Source organism: Leuciscus leuciscus, assembly GCF_965113295.1.
Source record: "Leuciscus leuciscus genome assembly, chromosome: 21".
Lineage (NCBI taxonomy): Eukaryota > Metazoa > Chordata > Actinopteri > Cypriniformes > Leuciscidae > Leuciscus > Leuciscus leuciscus.
Window position 1 is genome coordinate 6,965,179 of NC_138745.1, and position 20,489 is coordinate 6,985,667.

General features: G+C 41.5%; 1 protein-coding gene across 1 annotated transcript; it reads right to left on the reverse strand.

Annotated features, from left to right (window-relative positions):
* Positions 1–900: 900 nt before the first annotated feature.
* On the reverse strand, positions 901–15,803 carry abi3b (ABI family, member 3b). The gene is made up of 5 exons (XM_082151556.1): positions 15,583–15,803; positions 14,073–14,240; positions 13,682–13,876; positions 1,775–1,851; positions 901–1,671 (listed from the first exon to the last, which is right to left on the reverse strand). The coding sequence occupies exons 1-5, from the start codon at positions 15,712–15,714 to the stop codon at positions 1,101–1,103; spliced, it is 1,143 nt and encodes a 380-aa protein (XP_082007682.1). The 5' UTR covers positions 15,715–15,803; the 3' UTR covers positions 901–1,100.
* Between the last annotated feature and the right edge of the window lie 4,686 nt (positions 15,804–20,489).

The window sequence follows — 20,489 nt, forward strand, 5'->3', positions numbered from 1 at the left end:
ACGTCAATCTGACATTGGATTCTGACCTCAACCTGATTTTCATTTTTAACTTGGTCTTCTAAATGCGAATTTTGTCGTTGTTTTGGAGCACACTAACTTATAGATAACAGTAAGGCGAACATATTTATACTAAGAACTGAAAAACTTTAAATAGGGCACTATTTGAGGGAACAGCCATTTGGATGTCCGAAACCATTAATATAGACGTTATTGAGTGCACTTATTCAATCTCACATTCAATCCCACACTGGAACTGTGTTCTAGAAATAATTTTGATATTGATATGAGGGTATGCATAGATTCTGAGGCATAAGGTACTGCAAGTATTACATACAACAATAATAAAACAATGCATTGACATTTACTTTTTTACTTTTGATAGGCCTACTTAAGTAGCCTACTTTTAAAAACGAGTAGCCTACTTCTGTACTTTTACTTAAGTAAAAAATATTTACAACTTTTACTTGTAACGGAGTAATATTTGACCAGTAGTAGGCTATCTGTATGCTACTTTCACTAAGGAAGACTTTGTCCACCTCTGCAGACCAATAGCCTACTATGCAGGGGAAAATATGATAATGTCATGTCACAACTTTCATCATAATGAATGCGTTCCTTGTGAATTGAATGCTCTTCCTGCACTGAACACCGAATTCACTTCAGTTTCAAATAGGCTGATATAATTGTAAAGACTCGGTGCTGCCACCTTCAGTGCAGTGCCTGTTTTGTTTTCATTCCATAAAATTGTTGCATTGCATGGACAACAGCAGCTTTGATATAATTTTTTTTATTTTTATATATTTAATCACAGAATAAAATAAATGTAGAATTATATCATATGTAGAAACTAGAAATGTATCAATAAATCTAGAAATATATCATAAAAAGAATAAGAAAAAGTCTTATATTACACACTTTAATATGCTTTATACAAAACAACATTGCCTTTATTTAATGTTTTATAAACATTTATGTTCATAACATTTATTCGTGTAACATTTATAAAGAAAATATCATAATATGTAATTTAAAAGCATAAAAAAATATTATCCTAACAATGTTGTAGTCTTTAGCATAAAATTAACATTCAAATTCAACATTCAAAATGGAGGAGGTGGAGGAGGAGGTGGCGGAACAAATTTCCCCCCTGTATTAGGAGGAGGAGGTGGCGGTGGTGGCATGGAGGCATTTTGGGGAGGTGGAGGTGGTGGAGGTATAGAAGACCCACTGTAGGCAGAGCTAGGAGGAGGAGGAGGAGGTGGAGGAGGAGGAACAGCTGTCTTGCCCTGAAGAGGAGGTGGTGGTGGAGGAGGTGGACCAGCCATGTTACCTGGGGGAGGAGGTGGTGGTGGAGGATTTGCTGATGTCATTGAGGTATTTTGGCCAGGTGGAGGTGGTGGAGGATAAAGCAAAGATCCTCCATACTCAGAATTAGGTGGAGGTGGAGAGGGAGGAGGGGGTGGGGGTGGAGCGTCTCCCATCTCATCATCTAGGAGAGGTGGAGGAGGCAGCATGGACAGGTCGGGATAGGCATATGGAGGTGTAGACGGGGAGCGGTCAGACTTGAGTGAAGGAGACGGTGAAGCTGGAGAGAGACCAGGAGGAGCTGTGAAACTAGAGCCCACCCAGTCGGGCACTGATGGAGGAGGAACTGCGATACCCAAGAAAGACCTGAAACCACAGCAAATACATCAGATTTCTGAAGACAATGGAACAAACTGAGTTCATTGAAAACATTTGTAACCAAATCAGTAAAAGCCATTGTATTACATACCAGTTGAAGGTGCTGGTCTCCTGTGTGCCAAGTTGTTTTAAAGAGTCCTCATTGTCTGTTTCTGATTTTGGCTCTTCCTTCGATGTCACAGATCAGCATAATAATTGGAAATAAATAAATCAGTTCATCAATAGGGGTTTTAAAAATGCTGCGCAAATGATTGAATAAAATATTAAAATATTTTAAATTCCATTACAAATACGATACCTTATAATTAAACACATAAAAAGTACATTCCCAAATAGTTTGGTTTCTACTTATTTTGGTTCCAATGAATCTATGACTCTTAAAAAAAATAGTAATAAAAAAAGATTTAAAAAAATGCAGTTAAAACCCCTTTTTTAAGAGGCAAGTATGTCATTCACATGCTATATATATATATTGAAATATTATTATTTAAAAAATACATTATATCAATAAATACTATAAATAAATCAAACAATACTATTACATACACCACTTTTCAAATGTTTTCTGTAATGCTACTGAAAGAAGTCTCTTATCGATTGCAACCTGTCTTTTGAAAATCATATTTCATGTTACAAAAACAGCCTTTTTCCACCTTAAGCCCCGTTCACACTGCCAGCGACACGCAGCGACAAAGCGACATAATCCCATTCATTTCTGGAGCGCTGGCGACTTCCAGCTATATGGGGAGGCTGCAGACCTGGAGCCGGTAGATCTACGCCCCTAGCAGTTTTACGCCCCTGGCAGTTTTACGCCCCTGCTGTTCCTGATGCGTCCAGTAGGGGGATATGCTGCGAAATAACACCATTAAATCGATGCTCAAAACTTACACAATAATAACCGTCCAGTTCATAGATTTTGCCCGAATTTGTGGTTTTTGTTAATTTAAATATTAAACGTTTTAGTATAAATCTGCACTGCACTATGGATTAAAATATCTCTAGATATTAGGTTGGGCTTCACTCAGCCTATACAGAAGACTATTTGTTTTCATGAATTAAAAAATAACACACATAGTTGGATCAGATGACAAGTAATGATATATGACCTACTATAGAATAGTTAATTGAATATTGAATACATTAATATTGAATAAATAGTAATAATAATAATACTAATTAATAATAATAGAATATTCACTGTATGTTTTTATACAGGAGACTGAGTGAAATATGTTGTTGTGAATTTATATAAAGTTACAATTAGATATTAAACATATTTAGCCCATTAGACATACAGCACCGTGTAATCATATGGATCCTGGATTAAATATCTGCCGTACTATTCACTTAGTCATCATACAGCAACAAAACAGTGTCCTTCATAGCATTTTATGAAGACAAACACAATTTATCCCTTTTCTAAAATTCCAAGGGCCATTTATAAGAAAGAGACAATATTTTTGTTCACAAAAACATTATTTATCAACACCATTTATGAATTATGATGACTCCCCTATGGCTTGCCACTCTGCTTTAACTGTTTTTCTATCCTCCTGTCAAAGTGCTTCTGCTCACTGATAAAAAATTAAAATAAAATTAAACAAACAAATGTAAAAAGGACATCCATGGTGAATTTTATTTTGTCAAATTCAAAAGCAGCAGGACTCACTGTTAAATTTTGTATAAAATTCCTGAATCCTTAATTTTTTATCACAGTTGCTTTTGTACATTTCATCATTATTCATTATATCAATTCATTTTTTCCTTCATTAGTGAAATTCTAAATACACCTCCGCAATTCATCAATTCAGGACACATTTACAAAATAAAGTGTAATAGAAATGTATTGAAAACATGCTTAACAGTTTATGACAACTAGTCAGCCATTTTGCATTTAATGACTTATGCAAGGAACTAATGCCTAGATGTTTTGAGGAGTATGACAATTCAACAGAGAAATAGTATAATAGGCCTATATTTTGATCAACAAGACATAAAGAGTTGATAATGTAGGAAACAGCAGACAGTTGTACATTATGAATTGCATGAATGTACTGAAGCATTTGCAATTTGTATAAAATGAGAAATTGCTTTTATGATGTGCACAAGTGAAAGATGATGTGATTTCAGGTGTGATCTGAGAAATGCACCAAAGCAACTGAGATAAACTATAATACTTATTGGAGACCCTGCAGAATCACTGACCCCATGAGTCACAGACCACATAAAAGAAAGTGTTACGAGAACACAAACTGCCTTTTTAATTTGCATTTCATGTGTGTATTTCATTAAAAAAAAAGCTAAACTTTAAAAAAATATAAAAAGGACATCCATGGTGAATTTGATCTAGTCACAGTGTGTGTGTGTGTGTGTGTTGCCCAGAATTTATGTCAGATGAGTGTGGATTGCATAAATTTGCTCCTGATCTTCAAAGTACAATGGCACAGGTACTTGTTGGTGGAACACTTTTGGAAAAAGTGTCAAGACACTTTGATTTCTTTTGGCCACTGATGATGGACTGTGCAGAGAAAATTTAAAAAATGACATTAAAAACATGTCCTTGTATGTCTCTGTAAGTCATTTATTTACTAGAGAAGCTATTGGTTTGGAATGCAGTTAAAAAAGAGATGGGTGTTTATAGTTTATAAAAGTTTCGAGAGAGAGAGAGAGAGAGAGAGAGAGAGAGAGAGAGAGAGATTTCCATAGCTAAAGCAAACACACTGGGATGCATCATGCAAGTTACTTGGCAAAGAAAAATCCCACATTAAGTGCACACAGCCTACATTTTAATCCAGATCAGTACGCTATTTTAAGAAAAATGTATATTTAGATATAAATGAGATAGTTAGATCTCATTTTATAAGAAACAACTCAAACCAGAAAGGAGTAAAGGAGTCTTACCAGAAGAGGCAAGATAAAGACGGGCAACAAAAGAACATTCAAAAGAAAATTAATTTTGAAAGTGAGTAGAGAAGACTAGGGGCAGCTAAACTTACACGTGGTAAGCTATAACTTATAAATTTAAGCCAGACAGAACATCAACCTGACCGTCCAGAACTTTTTGTCTCTCGAAATAAATGATAGACCTATCCATTGATATAAATAAATGAATTGATATCTACCTAGCTCTATCAAGCTATTCGTTTATAAATAATAAATGTTGCATCATTGCTAAACAACAATAACTTTAGCGGATTATTTATTATACCTCAATCAATTCGTGTCAATGTACAGCCTCCCCCTACTGGACGCATCAGGAACAGCAGGGGCGTAAAACTGCCAGGGGCGTAAAACTGCTTGGGGCGTAGATCTACCGGGCTCCAGGTCTGCAGCCTCCCCTTACTCACTTCCAGCGACACGAGCGACAGTGACCTTTGGCGACAGAATGTGGGCGTGTCAAGCGACACGAGACGCGCGACAAAAGTTCAGAAATGTCAACCTTATGCAAATGAGAAGCGATTTTCGCGAGCGACAACCAATAGGAAAGAAGATTTTCAGAGGAGCTCAGCTCACGTCACCGTCTCGAGTGCAGGCAAGACAGAAGAGTTCGAGGGCGATTTCACTGTTTTATATGATTTGACTGTAACCACATACATGGATATAATAAAATGATGCATGGAAAAGAAACTGTCGACAGTCTCAGTGAGTTTAATTCACACATTTAGTTCGAGTGTTGTAATTATGATGCAAGTTTAGCACTGCTGCAGATCATTTTACAGTTTCCCCTGCATTATGTTGACTATTAGGGACAAGAAAATTTATTATTTGTCAAATTCGAATGACGTTTTAGTAATTTATGACAGTATGAGTTAATCTGTTGATTGATCGATCGTTAATCCAGTAGGCTAAATGATTTAATCCACTGAACACTGCTGTGGTAATATAAAAACACTCTCCCAACAGCATACTGTTTCTTTTGAGCCTAAATCCTAGTCAAATTAAAATGATATAGTTGTATATATCACTTGTGATGGTATTTTGTATAGATATGGCCAGACGTGCAATCTACCAGTCACATTAGAGCGACAGCACTATGAACGCCCACAAGCGACTTCACAGTACAGAGACTAGCGACATACAGCGACAAAATCGCTGGCAGTGTGAACGGGGCTTTAGAAACATTGCTAAGCTACGTAATATGCTATCAGTTTCTGATGCAGAAAAGTTAGTTCATGCATTCATGACCTCGAGACTAGATTACTGTAATGCTTTATTAGCTGGTTGTCCTGCATCCTCAATAAACAAGCTACAGTTAGCTACGCCGCTAGAGTTCTCTTTCATCATCTCATTTCGAGATCCACCTATGGGAAGGGCATCCGTACCTGACCTCTGCAGAAGCATCCAATTGCACCAAGTCTGGCTAGACAGACAGAAGCGCGCAGCCAATGCCAGGTAAGGCCACACCCCCTTACCTAAGGCATATAGCTGTCAGGCGCGCTGCTATTCCTCAGTTGACATTCGCTTCTCGCGATCTCTGCACTGACACAGTTCGGTTGGATTAACGTTACGCTGCTCACTTTCGAGTCTTCAGGAGGACATATCGCCAGATCAGCCTCCGCCAGACGTGAGTGACAGTCGTTTCTTCAGCCTATCCGCTGTGTTTTTTGCATCCGGAGCCGCCCGCGCTCTCGCTGTCCTTCACCTGCTCCTCCTTACATGGCTGCCCGCCACGGATTTTTCCGAGTTCTTCACCGCTAGCCCACCCATGGCTATGTGACCGTCTAAACAGCCGCTTCTCCGGGGAACATCCTATCACGACGAGCCTGCCCGGCCGCGTGTGGTGCTCTAATCGCCGCTAAGGACCCTCTCGTTCTGCGCTGTTTGCTTGAGCTTAACACGCTCAAGAAGCTTTGGAGAACCCGGAGAATTGCGGTCATTGTAATTGCTGCACATGTAGCTTTTTACTAAGCCGGCTTTTACGGTACGTTCACACGGGGCGTGAGCGTCAACGCTTCCCATTGACTTTGAATGGGTGACGTCAAGCGTTGCCGAAAAGAATTGTGGATCCGTCGGCGGCGCTTCACTGGCGTTGCTCGCGGCAGAAGTTGAGAATTTTTCAACTTCTGCCGCGAGCAACGCCAGTGAAGCGCCGCAGACGGAAGCGTCAGCCAATAGGATCGCTCTATGCAAATACAGTAGCCAGGCGGCAGCCAATCACGTTCATCCTGTTCAAGAGCAGCAAACTGAGGATACATTTTAAATTTCATTGGCTGACGCTGCTATGACCATGGCGTCAGTGCCAAACTTCAGCCACGCCTTCCGTCAAGCGTTGACGCTGACGCCCCGTGTGAACGTACCGTAAGTTGCACGACCCAGCGCGCCGTGCTCGGCCTTTCTGACTCGGATGGGGGACACGGTGATGATGACGCACTACCGGGGGACTCCCGGAGCGCCACCTCTCTAAATATTTGAGCTGACATCAGCCCAATCGCATTCCCTGAAGAGGACATCTTCGCGGGAAAACCTCACTCTCGTTGACGAACCGGCCGGTTCCGGCGACGGGGATGACGCGGTCCTTTTAGCGTTCCCTAGGCTAGCGCTCACGCGGCTTTGCCTCAGTCCATCCTCCTGGAAGTTTGTGAGCGAGCGGCCGTTCGTCTCAACATTGTGTGGCCAGCTCCACAGAGCGCCACCGACCAGGATAGGAATATTTATGACGGGTAAGCGCTGAGACCACCGCCCAGTCTGAGGAAACAACTCTTAAAACTGGAGCGTCCCGCTAGACTGTTAACACGGTCTCACGGGCCTTGATGTGTTACGATTACGTGTTGAGGCTTTCAATTTATGCCCCGAACGCAAGCGGCCTGCCTGTTGTTCGACCGTTGGGAGTATCGAGCCCGCGTTCACGGGCCACGAGGACGTTGTGTGTGTGTACCCCCCCAAGCGGGGCTGTCGTGAGGAAAAGTACGTAGCAGTGTTACCACACTGCACGCACTTGGTTCCCCTCACCCAGTTATTAAAGGCTTCGGCCCCAGTGTTTCCCAACACAAAACACACACATTACTAAACAACACATTTAACAAACGAATCAAATGAATTCGTGCAGATTTATATATCTGCCAACATAGAGAGCCAATCTCTCTGATCCCATGCATGTCGCCCTGAGTCCGTCCACAAGAGGGCTCCATTGCCTGACAAATCAACTAGCTGGGCTCACACAGCTCAGTTGCGGCTGCCCAGCCATGTGTTTTTAGTGGACGTTGTGTGTGGAAGGCTTCGGCCCCTGTGTTCCCCAACACAAAACACACACATAACTAAATAACACTTTAAAACAAACGAATTAAATAAATCCGTTACAGAGAGAGTATCTCTCTCCGTGGATATTATTTTTCTGCCTGCAGTGTGTTTTTAGTGGACGTTGTGTGTGGAAGGCTTAGGCCCCTGTGTTCCCCAACACAAACACACACATAACTAAATAACACTTTAAAACATACAAATTAAATAAATCCGTTACAGAGAGAATATCTCTCTCCGCGGATATTATTTTTCTGCCTGCACTTAAGACTGCCCAGTTCATGTGTTCAGGAGATATGTGTGTTTTCCGCCCACTTTCAGGCCTTGTGAGGGAAAGTTTAGCACAGTGGACACCACACTATGTTCCCCTCACTCTGTCAATAAAGGCTCCGGCCCCAGTGTTTGCCCAACACAAAACACACAAAGTTACGAATCAAATGAATTGGTTTTGGAGAGAAGACCTCTCTCCGCAGAGAAAACTTCTCACTGCAGAGGGAGGAAATCCCTCCGAACCCCTGCATGTCGCCTCTAGTGTGCCCACTAGATGGCGCCTTTGCATCACGAATGAACCAGCTGGGCCCATACACCCCCGCTCCGGCCCGAGCGGGGGCGCTCTCGAGTCACGAAGCGGCTTGGCAAGCCATTTCAGCGCCAGAGTGGGTTTTGCGTACCGTAACCTAGGGTTACAGGCTGCAGTTTGCAATAAAACCTCCACTTTTCAACGGCGTTCTCTCTTCTTACACAGAAGAAAATGCCTCACACATTCTGAAAGAGGAAATTTCCTCCCTCCTTAACAAGGGAGCGATTCAGATGGATCTTATAAACCATGGTTTTTATTCCTGGTATTTTTATGTTTCCAAAAGGCGTGGTGCCCCCCGCCCTATATGGACCTTCGAATGTTGAACAAACATTTGAGGAAATACAATTTCAGAATGTGACACAAGGCTCTCTCACCCGTGCCATAAAGCAGAACGACTGGTTCACATCAGTCGATCTGAAAGATGCTTTCTTTCACATAAGTATCTACCCTCCACACAGGAAATATCTTCGTCTCGCCTACCAAGGCATTTGTTACGAATTCACAGTTCTTCCGTTCGGGCGAAATTTGAGTCCCCGAACTTTCTGTCTGTGTGTGGAGGCGGGCGTGGCGCCCCTGAGACTATCAGGGCTGAGAATTCTGAATTACATATACGATTGGTTCATCATAGCCAAATCGAAGGAGGAGGTGTCGCTGGACACCGGCCGGGTGCTCGCGCACATCACATCCCTCGGGTTCAAGGTGAATGCGAGCAAAAACAATCTGACTCCCAGTCAGAATGTCTTTTTCCTGGGCTTAGAATTGAACTCAGTCTCCTTGCGAGTGTGTCTCTCTCAAGAGCGCGTTCGCTCTCTGATGAACCTTCTGTCTCAGTTCAGAGAAGGGGCGAGAGTACAGTATCGCACATGCCTCAGGCTGCAGGGTCTCATGGCTTCATCTATCCAAGTTGTGCCGTTGGGTCTCCTGAGAATGAGAGCGTTCACGAAATGGGTTTTGTCACTACATTTCAGCCCGATTCGCGATCTCTGCCGCTCGGTAACAGTGACGCGCGCCTGCTCGGCGGCCCTGCGCCATTGGGAGAGCGAGAACTTTACGCTCGGGGAACCCCCTTGGGACGGTTACGATGCGGAAATTTGTGACGACAGATGCGTACTTAATAGGCAGGGGAACCACCCAGGAAGGCAGAATGGTGAACGGTCTGTGGCTGAGCAGACTACGTTCAGCGCACATTAACTATTTAGAGCTTTTACCATTTGGAAAGCTCTGAATCATTTTCTGCCTCGCCTGCAGGGACATCCCGTTCTAGTACGGTGCGATAATACCACGGCAGTGGCTTATATCAACCGTCAGGGCGGCATGCGCTCGTCGAAACTCCACGCTCTAGCTTACAGGCTGTTGGTGTGGAGCAGACGGGTTTTTCTGTCATTACACGTGACTCATGTTCGGGCATTCTGAACAGAGGCGCGGATCTGCTATCGAGGGGAAACCCAATCTAAGGGGATTGGCGTCTTCACCCGCAGATAGTGGAGATGTTATGGATGAGATTTAGACAGGCAGCCGTAGATCTTTTCGCCTCGCGCGAAAACCACCATTGTCCTATGTTCTTCTCGACTAAGGGACGTGGACGCGCCCCTCAGGGCAGACGCACTGGCCCACCCATGGCCCAAAGTGCTGCTGTATGCTTTTCCTCCCCTGTGCCTGATATTTTCACACTGGCCAGGGTGAGAGAGCACGGCCTGTCTCTCATTCTGATAGCACCCAGGTGGCTCAAATCCCCGTGGCTGGCAGAGATAATCCCTCTGTTGTACGCCGAGCCATGGCGCCTTCCCCCTCGCACGGACATACTGTCCCAAGCCAACGGGGAGATTTACCACCCCCACCCGGACAGGGTGACTCTCTGGGCCTGGCCTGTGAGAGGACGAACCTAAATGCACTGGGGCTCCCGCCGCGTGTAATCGCCACTACTCAGAATGCCAGGGCCGTTTCCACACGATCCCTATATGGCTGGAAGTGGCAAGTGTTCGAAGGGTGGTGTGATGGGCGTGGTCTCACATCTTATCAGTGCTCGGTGCCTGATATTTTGTGTTTCCTGCAAGACCTCATGGAAAGAGGCAGGTCTTTTTCCACCATTAAGGTCTACCTGGCTGCGTTTTCAGCCTGTCATGTGGGTTTTGAGGGCTCCACCGTCAGGCAGCACCCTCTAACCCGCAGTTTTATGAAGGGTGCACGCCGCTCTTTGCCGGTCATCAGGAGATCTGTTCCAGGGTAGGACCTCTCCATGGTGCTGGAAGCGCGGTCTCTTTATCCTTTTGAGCCTCTGGGAAGTATTTCCCTTAAGCTGCTGTCCCTCAAGACAGCTTTGCTCTCGGCCTTGGCATCTGCTAAACGGGTCAGTGAGCTACATGCACTCTCGGTTCAACCCTCGTGCGCCAAATTCTCCCTAAGTGGAGATAAGGTTTCCCTTAAGCCTAACCCGGCCTTCATGCCGAAATGCTTCCCTGTGTTCACTTCGGAGGTTTTGGAGCTATCCGCTTTTCACCCTCCACCCTTTGCCTCCTCGGAGGATCAGGGGCTGAATGCTCTGTGTCCCGGTCGCGCTCTGCAAGCATGTATGACCAGGACCAGTGCTTTCCGCAAGAGCGACCAGCTCTTTGTTTCAAGGGCTCCCCCGCACAAGGGGAGTCCCATTTCAAAGCAATGCCTCTCACATTGGCTTGTGGACGCTATACTATGGCTTATGAAGCAAAGGGAGTGCAGCCCCCAGGGGGCATCAGAGCTCATTCTACAAGGGGCTTAGCCGCCTCTTGGGCTTTGTTCAGGGGAGTGCCACTGCAAGACATCTGCTCCGCGGCCAGCTGGGCCTCTCCTCATACCTTTGAGCGTTACTACCGGTTGGATGTCACCAGAACCTCGGTGGCACACTCGGTCCTAGGGGTAGGGTCCTCTTAGCCCTTTCCCACAGCCCCGTTGGGTTAACCAACGAAGAGTGAATGGGCCGGCTGGCCATGTTCATTCCTGTCACCAAGCATTCGCATTCCTTCTTGGGTTTAGCTATGTGCATTGGTGGTGCGGGGGCCATTATCATGTATGGGTCTCATGCATGTTTCATGCCCTGCTTGTCCACAGCAGTTTAGCGTGGCATCACCCTTGCAGGGTCATGTTTGTGGGACGTGTCAGGCACCGCCTCTCTGAGGTGACCGTCCTTCTCTGGCTTTCAGAACCTCACTGTGAGTGTATTGGGCAATCGGGGAGCTGTCCATGTCTCTCCCATAGGTGGATCTCGAAATGAGATGATGAAAGAGAACAATAGGTTACTGTCGTAACCCCGGTTCTCTGAAACATCGAGTGGAGAGATCCACCAGCTTCGCCCCGCTTGCCGCACGAGAAGCGAATATACTTACTGAGGAATAGCAGCGCGCCTGACAGCTATATGCCTTAGGTAAGGGGGTGTGGCCTTACCTGGCATTGGCTGCGCGCTTCTGTCTGTCTAGCCAGACTTGGTGCAATTGGATGCTTCTGCAGAGGTCAGGTACGGATGCCCTTCCCATAGGTGGATCTCTCCACTCGATGTTTCAGAGAACCGGGGTTACGACAGTAACCTATTGTTCTTACGAGATCAAGAAAATATGATCATATAACACCGATTTTATCATCACTGCATTGGTTACCTATAAAGTTCCGTATTAATTACAAGGTATTGCTACTGACTTATAAAGCGCTAAACGGCTTAGCTCCAGTCTATTTAACGGATCTTCTATCACCCTATAATCCATCGCGCTCTTTAATATCACTAAATTCAAGGCTTTTGGTCATACCTAGGATATCCAGAACCACCAAAGGAGGGAGAGCATTTTCACATTTGGCTCCAAAACTCTGGAATAGTCTTCCTGATACTGTTCGTTGCTCAGACTCGCTCTCCCAGTTTAAAACTAGATTAAAGTCGCATCTCTTCAGCCAGGCATTCATATAATCTTACAGTTCAAACTACAATCCGGCCTCTAGCTCATAAATGCCAGAAGAGAACTGGCCCCCGACTGAGCCTGGGTTCTCCCAAGGTTTTTTTCTCTCCATTAGGTCACCTGATGGAGTTTTAGGACACCATTAGGTCACTTGATGGAGTTTTTCGGTTCCTTGCCACTGTTGCCTTTGGCTTGCTCAGTTGGGGATATTTTGGGGATATTTAATTTAATTTGATCAATCAATAAATTCCTCTTGAAACAAACTTTGTTGTATTATTTTAATTTAATACTGTGAAGCTGCTTTAATAATAATAATAATAAATTTTATTTATAATGCGCCTTTCACATACTCAAAGCACTACAGCATACATAACAAAATAATCAAACAATCAACAAACTTTGCAGTAAAAAATCAGTATCATAAATACACAATTTATAAATTAAAAGCTTGACTAAAAAGATGTGTCTTAAGAAGTCTCTTAAAACAATCCACAGAATCAGCGTCCCTGATAGACGCAGGTAATGTATTCCATAGCTTTGGCGCATTACAGATTACTCCAAAACGCATTACATTTGATACAATCTGTATTGTGAAAAGCGCTATACAAATAAACTTGACTTGACTTGACTTGACTTATGCTGACCAAGGCTGCATTTACAGTATTTGATTAAAAATACAGTAAAAACAGTAATATTGTGATATATTATTACAACTTAAAATACCTGTTTTTTATTTTAATATATTTTAAAATGTGACGCAAAGCTGAATTTTCAGCATTATTACTCCAGTCTTCAGTGTCACATGATCCTTCAGAAATCATTCTAATATGATGATTTGCTGCTTTTCTGATTTTCATTGTTGAAACTTTTGTGGAAATTTTCATCCCCTCAATTGTTTGATAAATAGAAAGTGCAAACTAACAGCATTTTTTTAAAACAGTTTTTTTGCAAACATGTAAATTTGTTTTTAGTGTCATTTTTGATAAATTAAATGCACTGTTGATGCATACAAGTATTAATTTATTTCAAAGAAAAAAATCTTACTGATCCCAAACTATTGAACGTTAGTATATAATAACCTAATAATATATAGACAACAGAATTCTACATATTTTAGGCATGATCCACATTAGATCACATATTATTTATATGATATAATTTATAACATTAAAACATGTCTAAATGTTCTTTTAATTCAATCACAAGTAAAAAAAAAAAAACAGCAATGTAAGTAAAAAGTATTATGTTTGGATGTATATTTGCTCACATTGTTGCTGGCTTCCCAGTGGCTGTGGCCCAGTTTGTCCAGGCGGGTGTAGGATATGGGAACACGTTTGTACACACGAAACGGCTCCCGTCCTCCTGCTGGGGGAACCAGCTTCTGAGTCCGGGGAACTTTGGACTGTTTGGTCAGCACTCCGATCTCTCTCCGGGCAATTTTCTCCTTGTACATGCCAACTGTCTGAATGTGAACACGGACATTAAGAGGCTATTTTTGCCATATGCAACTTTGACAAGATTACTATTCATGTCTATTAACCAGGAGCAAACACTAGTGTTTCATATTTCTAGCATTGTCCTGACTTGCCCTTAGTAATGACTGGCATTGTATTTCATGAGAATCTGGTGCTTTCCGTTGAGTGATAACAGGAGCTCACCAGAGTCAGCATGTTGACGGAGGACTCCATCTGTTTGAGCTGAACCGTCTGCACATCTAAAATCTTCAGCACAGATACGGCCAGATTGTTGATCTGGTACGAGACACTGGCCAGGGCCTGCGCGGTGAGAGCTTTGGACTCTTCAATGACACTTTTGGTGTCCTCCACCTAAAGGTAAATAATCATTTTCAATGGGCCTATTCAAACTCTTCCCTTTTTAAAAATTTATTTAAATTATGAATAACAGCAGATTGAAAGCACTCCAGACGTTCTACGACGTCTGAAACATGTAATCAAGGACTTACATTTATAGTTTGAATGAATATTACAGAAACGTTGCGCTCTGGAGAACATCAAATGTTTCTATTTACAATGTGTTTTTGCAGAGGTGAGCAATGTAGCCAATCACAGACATGTTTGATGACCTCTTGATCGCAATGGTCAATCTCATTTACAAAGTTTAGACTCGATGCAAGTGAGAGATTCACTGTGCAGTGTAGACATCACTGATTATAACGGAACTTTGTGAGATCGTGATGAACTGAGGAGAATGACAGCATTTAGTGTCTTTCAATTGAATATTACGGTTACTCTTCATTTTGATGGTCCCTTTAACATATTCTGTTGACTATAAGCAACGTTGCACCTACATGTCAACTAACTCTCATTCATTAGAGTGTTAGCAGATTATTAGTAGACTGGTAGGGTTAGGGTTAGAATAAGCTGACGTACTTGCAAAGTTACTTATAGTCAGTAGAATGATTTCTTGGGGACCAATAAAGAGTTAGCAGAAATTAAACAGACAGTCTACTAATACTCTAAAGAGAGTTAGTTGACATGTAGTTGCAAAGTTACTTAAAGTCAACAGAAGGTTCAAAAGGGAACATCAAAATTAAGTGTTAGTTAGCCTACCTTTATTAAATATTATCCTTATTATTAAATACCTGCCAATGATATCATATGAATATGAAAGGCATTTGCTAAATTATTGCTTTCAATATAACAGACCTCCAAGATACAGATATGGATTCCTAGATAAACATGTTAAGAACAGTTTTCATGGAGTTCTAGGAATACATACCACAGCCTTGTTTAGGCATGTACGCCCTCAGTGCAAACAGCACGAAGCTGAAGACTCGAAAAGAGTCCAGACTTAAGAAAGGTTTTTCAGTAATCCATGTGAATAATTAATATCAATGGAGCTTTGAAATGAATTCCCCTTTTAGTGAGATACTCGTATTTTGCAAATGTAATAAAATCCAGTTATTAAATTCACGTGCATTAAAAAAATACTAGATTACTTATCAGTGAGTGTAAATATTACAATGTCATACAGCATTTTTTAATCAGTACATACTATATATTTTTAGGCCTAATGTAAACACAAGATCACATAATATCAAGTACAATCTCTAAAATACTTTATTTATGAGAATTTATATATATAAACAAATTAAATCTTATTAATGCAAATTTGATGTATAGAAAAACAATGAAATAAACATCTCACGTTGAGGTATTTGTTCTGGCAGTAATCGGCCACTTTGTGAAGGTTGCTGTGGTTGTCTAGAAGAGCTTTTCTTGCCGTCGGAGCCTCTTGAAGGATTTTGTCTATGCATTCTTTACAGTTGTTGTCTCTCATTGTGCAGATCTGCAGTATGTTGTACTGTTTGCTGCTGGTTATGGCTCCTCTCTACTGACTCTGGCAAGAAAAAACTAAAGTGAACTAGTGAGCGACTGAAGTGAAGATGACAGGCACAGACATGTTGGAAGAGTGGGTGTGTTTAGAAAGCAGTTCTGCACACACTTTCAGATCTCACAATAATCTTTAGCGCAGACACGGTACAGAGTGAATTATCTATCTATCTATCTATCTATCTATCTATCTATCTATCTATCTATCTATCTATCTATCTATCTATCTATCTATCTATCTATCTATCTTATAGGAAAGAACAATGTCAACATTCTTCAGTAAATTATGACAGGATTCAATTATTTTACACTATCCCTAAAAGAGAGAGAGAGAAAATAATGCATGTGTTTGTGTGACCACAAGAGGCCACAATACAGCTATCAAAGTGTATTAGGTCCTTTATTTCAGTTCAGTTCAGTTAGTGTGGATCTCTATTTCCCTTCTTTCACTCATTGTGGAGTGTATTCAATGCATTTGGGTCTGTTACTTAATTTAACAATGCTCTTGTGAGTCTTACATTTAAGTTTGTTCATAAAACGAAATATTAAATATTTAACCATGCTATTAAACAGTGATCTATTCCATGACCATAAAACTCAGGTAATTCGTCAGTAAACTGATTTTTCTTGCCAATACAACACAGAGATAAAAATCTGTCGATCGGGTACTATTAAAGTTATTATATTGCTGTTAATGTCACTGCGAGCTGTGAATTTTAAATGGTGTGTCTGATAGGCATGGGCATGGCTATTGCTATTATGAACTGAAGCCTAAAATATTAGCCACCATATTTTGCCCATGTGATTGATATTTCATGAGCAAAGTCTGTGTGCAGCTGGGGTTCAATGATAATTGGTTATCATTATCTCTTATCTGCATGCCAGTTACGTGAATCACGTTTTTACAGAGATAAATATTGTCATTTTCTTTTATGCATGCAAAGCACTTTCATGCTGTATAAAGAGCATATCAGCTCCCGTCTGCATATTCACTATATCCAAAATAATATATTTATAATGTGTTACAATTATGCGAAAACATTAAGGCTGAAACATTTCATGCTATTAACTGCTCCCATGCCAACAGCACTGAAGATCTTTGTGACTAATAACAATAGAGGTTTCCAGGAGAGGGGAAAGCTTTTCCACAGGAGCATATAGAGCTGGGGAGTTCAATGAAAAAAAGAACTCCATCATGAAACAATATTGCCTTTGTTCGGGAAAGGCCCTTCAAGGGTGCTGCGAAATGATCCGTCTGACCTTTATGTGTAATTACATTTGGTCCTTTTTGGTCCAATTTTGACCTTTCTTCATTGAGGGACATTAAAAAAAATGGCCATGAATTCTAACACTGTCACGAGTCAGTGTTTGTATTTTCAGTAGCCTAGTCACATGTCTTCCTTTGTTCTTTTCCCGCCACTCCTTCGTATCCATTACTGTCATTTAGTTCATTTGTATCACCTGTGTTTAGTTAATCATCATCATCATCATCATCATCATCACCTGTGTCCTGTTAATCAGTGTTCATCTGTGTTTGTATTTAGTTCGATTCTGTTCAGTCAGTCGTTGTCCGATCCCCGTTAAGTGTGTACCTGCTGCCTGTCTGGATTAGACTGTTAGTAAAAGTTTGCATTATAACTTTTGATTCTCCCTCTTCTTCTGCACGCACCACACCGTGACAAGCACCACTTTTTTCACAAGCAGCATATAAATATGCTCTTAAAAGTTTCGTGTTGTCTTGTTGCTCAAGATAGTCACTAGTGAAGAGAGGGCGGCTGTTTGTTCTTGTGGGGCCATCAGTCAGTGTCGTCATGATGTTGTTTTCCAGTTGATTAGTCACATGGCATTTACAGCTCAGGTGATTGGCTCAAAAAGGTTTCACTCAGTGGGTCCTCTCCCAGCTGAGCAACTGCAGTTGTGATGAATGAGAATGCTAACGGACAGTTCTATCTAGATATTAGGCCTCCCTAAAAATTGGTTATTCTCTGTTCTGATATGATCATATCAGATTTTAAAAGGGAAAATAAAACATTTCCCATATCTTTTGCTGTTGACGTTGAAGGCATCCAAACAAGGGTATTTGAGTAATTCATCTGTCATTTGGTTAAATGGCTAATATTAATCAAATATTCCTTCAAAGAATGCTCTTTCAAAGTTATCTGGTATTTAATAATGTTCTCAAAACATTAGCACAAAAACTGTTTTTACCTGAAAGTTTTAGATGGATGTTCATTTAAAGTTTTTTTTAAATGCTATATTTGATACTTTTGAATGTTCTCTTATCATTCGCATAACCAGTAATTATTATAATTTTTTAAAACTGGATGGAACATAAATATGTCGGCAGTGTGTTCACATGCACCCTATAATGATTAAAATCCACACATGCCTTTTTTATATTCAACATAAATCATAAACAGTGTCTCAAAATGATTCGCTCGTGTTTTCTATAAATTGTGACATCACAATGTAACAGGCCCCTAGCCTGGCTCCGCCCTCCTACATACTTTCGCTGAATTTTCATTTTCCTTCAGTACTTTGTCTGGGTTTGCGGTATATTCTGGGTCCAATCAGTGAACAGAGGGAGTGGCAGAGAACGATGACGTTGAGGCACGCTAGTTTGAGTTATAGATATTTACATTTACATTTACATTTATGCATTTGGCAGACGCTTTTATCCAAAGCGACTTACATTGCATTTCAAGATACACATTTACATTCTTATCAGTTCTTCACGACCAAACGTTAGCGATTGGTTATGGCAGATCCAGAGTGGCTCTGGGCAGATCCAATAGTTTTAAACTTCAACAGAGTACCTGCCTTCAAGGAAGTTAACGCTTGTCAATGGAGAGTGGCCAGCCTCTCTGTACAAATGAAATGTAAATAACCAGGCTAACAGGCCCCGCCCACGACTGAAGGAATCTGCAGCCACGTGATAAACAATCGAAATGTTCTGTTGTTGGTGTAGTAGACAGACATTGACTGTTGTGCTCGGGTGAATGTGATTTGCTGTTTTACAAGTACAACATGTGATTTACAAGTACAACATGTTCCTGGATCAACATCTTTGTTGATTCTGGAACAACATTCCAATCAACCAATCAGATTTGAGGGACAAGTTTAGAGTTCATGTCAAGTTGCTTACAACCAGGGTTTGGTGCTTCTACATCAGTGATATTCACCTATCATTTCCCTCTAATCCTTTAGTGATAACTTATGGGTAGGGTTAGGTTTAGGGATAGGGTTAATATTACATTTTCGGACAGGAATGTTGTTCCAGGATCAACAAAATATGTTGATCCAGGAACGTGTTGCGCTCGCGTTTTGCATCTTTACAGCGTCTCGCGCAGGAAACGGCATTCTAAAAACACAGCGCTCAACGCATCTCGACACCTTGCGTTTTCCACTGCCCGCGTCTCGCGTTTTCAGATGCAAAGATGTGCTGTGTGTAAATGGCCCCGAATGGGAGAAAAAAGCAAAGTCTGTCTAGCGTGTGTTTACATAAAAAAGAATGGAAAAGCAGCGCAATGGAATGCAAAACCACGTTCTGTGGAAACGGCCCCATACTGTTTCTCCTGTTTTATTGTTGCTGGAGCATGAGCTTCATTCACGCCATGCCATAATTATCGTAATTTTGAGATGACAACAGGTGACGCATTTTTATCGCAAGACTATCAACAACCTAAATGAATCAGCATTTGTCAGGTACTCTACAACTCTCAGAAAATTCCCAGGTAACAAGTTGTAATTACGAGTTCTATGAGGACGTGAGTGCTTTTCACAAGAATCTTGTTATTATGGTAATTGTGACATGGCATGAACGCACCTAAGGCACAGCCCACTTCTGGATAGGGGGGCGGGGAGAAGCAGCTCATTTGCATTTAAAGATACACACACACAAAAACAGCGTGTTTTTGCTTCCACCCAAGAAGGGGCATTTTAGGTATAATAAATGATCTGCCATGTATTTTGAGCTGAAACTTGACAGACACATTCTGGGACACCTAAGACTTATATTAAATCTTGTAAAAAGGGACATAATAGGTCCCCTTTAAATGTTCATACAACATTCAAAAGTAATGTTTTTATAACTTAATGGGATCGTTAGCAACACCTTCCACCCTTTTAGCTGGGTGTTACATTAGTGGTATTGCCTATTCGCCACCTTGGAATTATAAGGTTCTATCTGCATTCTGACTGGTTTTGAGATATTGAGCTTTAAAGTTTTTGCATTCCATTCGACTGTGTAGAAAGAACCTTTTTATTTTCTAAATAAAAAGTTCCAAAATGTACACAACTTAAAAAAACAACATCACATAATGTAAAGAAGTGGTCACAGAATAAGAATATGTGTATAATTCCAAGGGGACGTATTGCTGAAGTTGAGAACCTCTGTTATAAATAGCTTTGTGGTTACATGTTGATTGATGCAAATGAGAAACAGGGCTGCACATTAAAGTCATATCATTGCAATCCCCCCCTCCTGGCTTAATATTCATTTGGTGGACATTTCTCATAATGTCAGTGAGAACCCTGCTGTTTTATGATTTTAACATACTAGAAAACCCTGATGCACATGAGCCAACAATTGCTATGAGATTATTTCATTTAACAGGAACATGTACAGGATAAATTCGTGCCAGCCCGGGGGTTTCCAAAAATACTCTGGGAAGAAGAAATGAGCATTTATGTTTTCACTCAAGAGAGCTGTTACTGCAGTTT

Excerpts from the sequence above, each read along its gene's own strand:
- abi3b (XM_082151556.1), bottom strand. The coding sequence starts at position 15,714 with ATGAGAGACAACAACTGTAAAGAATGCATAGACAAAATCCTTCAAGAG. Across the intron at positions 14,241-15,582 it reads GCCAGAACAAATACCTCAAC|GTGGAGGACACCAAAAGTGT; the intron begins GTGAGATGTTTA and ends ATTTACCTTTAG. Across the intron at positions 13,877-14,072 it reads CCGTCAACATGCTGACTCTG|ACAGTTGGCATGTACAAGGA; the intron begins GTGAGCTCCTGT and ends GTTCACATTCAG.